The following is a 5,088-nucleotide window of genomic DNA, read 5'->3' as shown; positions in this document are numbered from 1 at the left end:
TACAGCAGCGGGCACAGACTCGGGGACAGCTCGAGGGGCTTGGGGACAGGAGAGGGACACGGAGAAGGGAGGGAGGAGCAGGGTGGGAGACCCGTTCTGCAGGGACCTGGGGCAGGGAAAATGCCTTCTCACGATGACAGTGTCACCTGGGCCACCAACACTGTCCTCCCCACCCTGACACTGTGTCACCTGGGCCACCCACCTTGTCCTACCTCCCCGACAGTGTCACCTCGGCACACGGAGGGAGCTGAGGGAACCCCCGGCATTCCCATTCCTCCCTGGGGCTCAGGTGTCTGTGCCCTGCTGAGGGGGATGAGCCCAGGAGGCAGCAGGGAGGGAGGGACGAGCCCAGGAGGCAGCAGGGATGGAGGGTTGGGTCCCTGGAGCCGCAGCAGGAGCATGGGAGGGACGTCCTCAGCTGTTGGAGCCATCTGGGAGCGCCGGGTGTGTCCCAGGATTCCACCCTCACAGCTGTTTGGCTCAGTCTGGTTTAATTCTGGCCGTGCCCCCTCCCCAGAGCTCCTGCACCTTTAATCCAGGCACAGACACTCAGCTCTTTCACGAGGGGCCCCCCTAAAGCCTCTCCAGAAGGATCCCCGAGTGGTAGAGTTACACAGGTTCTATTTTCACCCTGGGCAGAAGGACACAATCCCTCCCTCAGCCTCCTCTGGGGGTGTTTTCCTTGGCTTTGTTGTGTTCCCTTGGGGACACGTCCCCTGTCACGAGCCTGGGGCTGTCCCAGCCGCTCCCAGGCACCTCCTCAATGGCACAGGCAGGTGGAGGTGGGGGGGGCTGGAGGTTGGGTTGTGTTACCTCTGGAAAGTCTGGGGAGGGAATGTTTCCCAGCTGGGAGATGCTGTTCCCAGCCTCGTTCCCACGTGGGTCGTGCTGGGGCTCTCCTGGTCAGGCCCACGTTGTCTCCATGACCTGCAGGCAGGGTACAATCCCCTGGGTTGTGGCCTGGTGTCCCAGGGGTGGATACAGTTTTGGGATACAGGCCATGGCCCTGCAGGGAATCAGACCTGTCCAGGAGACGAGAGGGAAGAGGTGGCCATGACTCTTGGTGGGTTTCCTGATGGCCAAGCAGGGGGATGTGTGGGGTGGGGGGTGACTTCCTTGTGCTCTCCTTGGTCTCCTGACCCGCCTTTCTGGTCCCCAGAGCTCCCAAAGATCCGGATGCCTCGTCACCTGCGGGAGACTTACGTCAGGCGTGTCGGGGACGCCGTGAACATCATGATCCCTTTCCAGGTAGGTGGGTGGTGGTGGGATTTAATCCCCCAGGTGTTTTCACTCCAGGTTAGGTCGTGCAGTGACTTTTCATGACATGCCTGGGGCCAGCTGTGGTCTGATTGTCCTGGTCCTGTATCTCATGGGCCAAGGGTGGGAAATGAGGTGGGAACCTTTTTCCCATTCCTGCCCAGCTCCCATTTTTCCCCTGCTACACCGTTATTGGTGGTGCTGGCAACGGAACAACCCCAAACACACCAGGACATGGGCTGACTGTTGCTGCTGCCTCAGCCCACCTGTCCAGCCACAGGACCCCACAGCTCAACACTGGGGGTCCCCTCGAGGGGAGCAGCTGCCTTTGGGGCCGGGCTGTGTGATGGGAGCGATGCTGGCACTGGTGGGAAAAGCTGGAGGTTGTCCCCTCAACTGCTCTGTCTCATCCTGGATGGGACATCACCAAAACATCATCACCACAGTCTGGGACGGGCAAAACCAGCCCTGGAATGTGTTGGCCAAGCAGGGGGGAGTGAGAGGCCCCTGAGATGAGGGACATGCCCCAGAGAAATTTGGGACCTTGTGCTGGCCACGCTCCAGGCAGGCTTTTCTCTGGATGCTGGATTTAGGCCCGTGCTGTTGGGCTTGAGCATGGGCTCAGCTCAGCACCTGGGAAATGGGACTGCAGCCCTGGGAGAGTGAGGAATTTGGGGAACCGGTGTGTTCCAGCCTCATCCCCGGAGCCTGAGGGCTCCCCATTCCTGACCCTGGTGGGACTGGCAGGGATCTGGGACTGGCAGGGATCTGGGGCTGGCAGGGATCTGGGGTTGGCAGGGATCTGGGGCTGGCAGGGATCAGCTGCAGGTTCCTCCCTGGGGCTCTGTGGGGGCACAGCAGGCTGGTCCAGTGGCTCCCAATCTGTCTCTGCTCCAGGGAAAGCCCCAGCCCGAGGTGACCTGGACCAAGGGGGACCAGCCCCTGGACAGCTCCCGCGTCAACATCCGCACCACGGCGCGGGACACCATCTTCTACATCCGGCAGGCCCAGCGCGCTGACTCGGGGCAGTACCAGCTGTGCGTGAGGATCAACGGCGCCGAGGACAGGGCCATCCTGGACATCCAGGTGGTTGGTAAGGACGGGCAGGAACACCCCGGGGCCCATTTCCACTCCTTGGCCGTGGGAAGGTCTTGTTCAGGGTGGGATGGGTTGGGATGGGACAGGACAAGCAACAAAGAGAAGGGCTCTGGGGTCCCTCTTTCAGTGGGATCATGGAGGTGAACTCCTCTGATTCAGGGTGCAGGGTTTCTACCAGCCCTTGCCCCTCACAGCTTCTCCAGGGCTTATTTCTTCTCCTTGGTTTTGGGTAGGTCTTGTTCTGGGTGGGATGGGATAGGGCAGGACCAGCAAGGACTCCAGGGCCCCTCTTCCAGTGGGGTCTTGTCCAGGGTCATGGAAGTGAATCCCCTTGTTGGGGGTGCAGGGTTCCCACCAGCCCTCACCCCTCATGGCTTATCATCCCTCGTGAGCTGCAGGAGAGGGAGCAGAGATCAGAAATGAGGAGCTCGAGGCTCAGAACGTGGGGGGAGCAACTCGGGATGTCACCTGGGGGGGGTGTGTTTGCAGAGCCACCTGGGCCCCCCCAGAACCTGAAGCTGGTGGATGTGTGGGGCTTTAACGTGGCCCTGGAGTGGACCCCCCCTGCGGACAACGGGAACGCCGAGATCAAGGGCTACAGGGTGCAGAAGTCAGACAAGAAGAGCGGGGTGAGTCTGGGCAGCCCCGGTGCAGAGAGGCACTGAGAGGTCTTTGGCACGGGACAGACCCCGCTCGTTTTTAACACATCAATTTGTACAGTTCTTGCTCTGCTTTTCTCACTAAGACTTTCCAGGCACTTCTTCTGCCTCATTTTTCTCTGTTTTTTGGCATTGCACGTTCATCGGTAAGTTATGTCCAACAAGGATTAATATTTTTAAAAAAATATTCCATCGTGTGGTTATAAAAAAAACCCCCAAAACCCCAAACAAATCAAACAAAGAAACAAACACTTTTTTTTTGGTACAGCTGCAGCTCAGATCAATTCAATATTTGCAGGTAAAGATTTATTGGAAATGGTGACATCAACCTCTTAGTTTAAAGGGTTGTGTATGTACTCTATATATTCATATATAGAATGTAGGACTTTATATATCTCTGGTATGTGGATGGGGCCCCAGAGGGAAGGGATGAAACAGGAGTCTCGATTTTAGCAAAAAAAAAAAAAAAAAAAAAAAAAAAAAAAAAAAAAAAAAAAAAAAAAAAAAAAAAAAAAAAAAAAAAAAAAAAAAGAAAAGGAGAAAGGCAAATAGTTAGAGAAGTTTCTGGTATGGTGTGATATAAATTAATACAACAAAGCACCGACCATTTCGTAGCGAAGGATGGCAAAAGCCATCTTCTCCATCCCCGGCTCTGCTGCCTTTCCTCACAGTTCCCTTTCCCTCCTCCATCCCGGGACCTGCTGCCTTTCCTCACAGTTCCCTTTCCCTCCTCCATCCCCGGCTCTGCTGCCTTTCCTCACAGTTCCCTTTCCCTCCTCCATCCCCGGCTCTGCTGCCTTTCCTCACCACTCGTTTCCCTCCCGCTCGCAGAAGTGGTTCACGGTGCTGGAGCGCTGCACCCGCACCAGCTGCACCATCTCCGACCTCATCATCGGCAACACCTACTCCTTCCGCGTCTTCTCCGAGAACTCCTGCGGGCTCAGCGACAGCGCCGCCGTGGCCGCCGGGGTGGCCCACATCGAGAAGACAAGTGGGGACACCCGCGGCCTCGGGCCTGGGGGAGGGGGGGGGCAAGAGGGGTCCCGACTCCGCGGGGGCTCCCCGGGTGTTGGGTGGTGATCCTGTGGTGGCCCCGGGGCCAGCCCAGGGGTGCCCTGCCCGCACCCCACACCTCATTCTCCGTGCCGTGGGCAGCCCCCTCGGGGGCAGCCGAGGCGCGGACATCCCTGAGGGAGATGGAAGCAGGAGCTGGGGCAGCCCTGTCTTTGGCCCCGCAGCTCAGGGCCAGCAGAGACCCCTCAGGGGCCCATCTCGGGGCCAAAGCTGCCAGCAGCCTCCCTCAGCCCTGCTCCATCCTGCTCTCCATCTCCATCCTGCTCTCCACTCCATCCTACTCTCCATCTCCATCCTGCTCTCCATCTCCATCCTGCTCCCTGGGAGCACTCAGGGAGTGGGGGGCTCTGCCCACCAGCCCTTTTTTCTCTGTGCTGAATTTTGGGGATGGAGTGGCAGATCCAGGGAGGTGCCTGGCCCAGGGTCACAGGGTGGGTCACAGGGTGGGTCACAGGGTGGGTCACAGGGTGGGTCACAGTGGCACTGAGGGTTGGCACCTCCCCTGACCCCAGCAGGGACTGGGCACTGACGTGGAGGGGCTGGATGAGGCAGGGCTGGGCTGGGCTGAGAGCAGGTCCTCGGGGCAGGGGTGATGACACCCGGCCTGTGTGAGGGAGCAGAAGGGTTTTTGGGTACCCTGTGACCACATGTTGGTCAGCCCGGGAGCCCAAGTTCTGCCTCAACCCAGAACTGATTATTTCCTCAGAAACCACTTACCAGCCAGAGAAGATCCCCCAGAGGGACATGATGGAGCCTCCAAAGTTCACCCAGCCCCTGACAGACCGAACCACCACCCGGGGCTACAGCACTCACCTCTTCTGCTCCGTCAGGGGTTTCCCCCAGGTCAGAGGGACAGCACCACCTCCACGTGTGGGCACCATGGTGCTTGGAGAGGTGGCTGGAGGTGCTGGGAGATGGCTGGTCATGCTGGGTTGGGGTTGGGTGAGAGTGGGGAGCTGCAGCTGCCCCCCCTGGTTCAGACTGGGGCGGGTTTGGGGTG

The 5,088-nt window shown here is 59.0% G+C and overlaps 1 protein-coding gene across 1 annotated transcript in view; it reads left to right on the top strand.

Moving 5' to 3' along the window:
• The first annotated feature begins 1,053 nt into the window (after nucleotides 1-1,053).
• LOC114071489 (myosin-binding protein H-like) overlaps nucleotides 1,054-5,088 on the top strand; it is a 7,250-nt gene continuing 3,215 nt past the window's right edge. Inside the window, exons 1-5 of the mRNA XM_027909317.1 lie at nucleotides 1,054-1,248; nucleotides 2,155-2,350; nucleotides 2,845-2,984; nucleotides 3,846-4,005; nucleotides 4,795-4,931. Coding sequence (XP_027765118.1) covers nucleotides 1,054-1,248; nucleotides 2,155-2,350; nucleotides 2,845-2,984; nucleotides 3,846-4,005; nucleotides 4,795-4,931 — 828 coding nt within the window. The remainder of the gene's footprint in view (nucleotides 1,249-2,154; nucleotides 2,351-2,844; nucleotides 2,985-3,845; nucleotides 4,006-4,794; nucleotides 4,932-5,088) is intronic.

Source organism: Empidonax traillii, unplaced genomic scaffold (assembly GCF_003031625.1).
Source record: "Empidonax traillii isolate 1590-97213 ecotype Southwest subspecies unplaced genomic scaffold, ASM303162v1 scaffold2052:size41041, whole genome shotgun sequence".
In the NCBI taxonomy this organism is placed as follows: domain Eukaryota; kingdom Metazoa; phylum Chordata; class Aves; order Passeriformes; family Tyrannidae; genus Empidonax; species Empidonax traillii.
The sequence above is the reverse complement of the archived record's forward strand: the minus strand, read 5'-3'. Positions and strand labels throughout refer to the sequence as shown.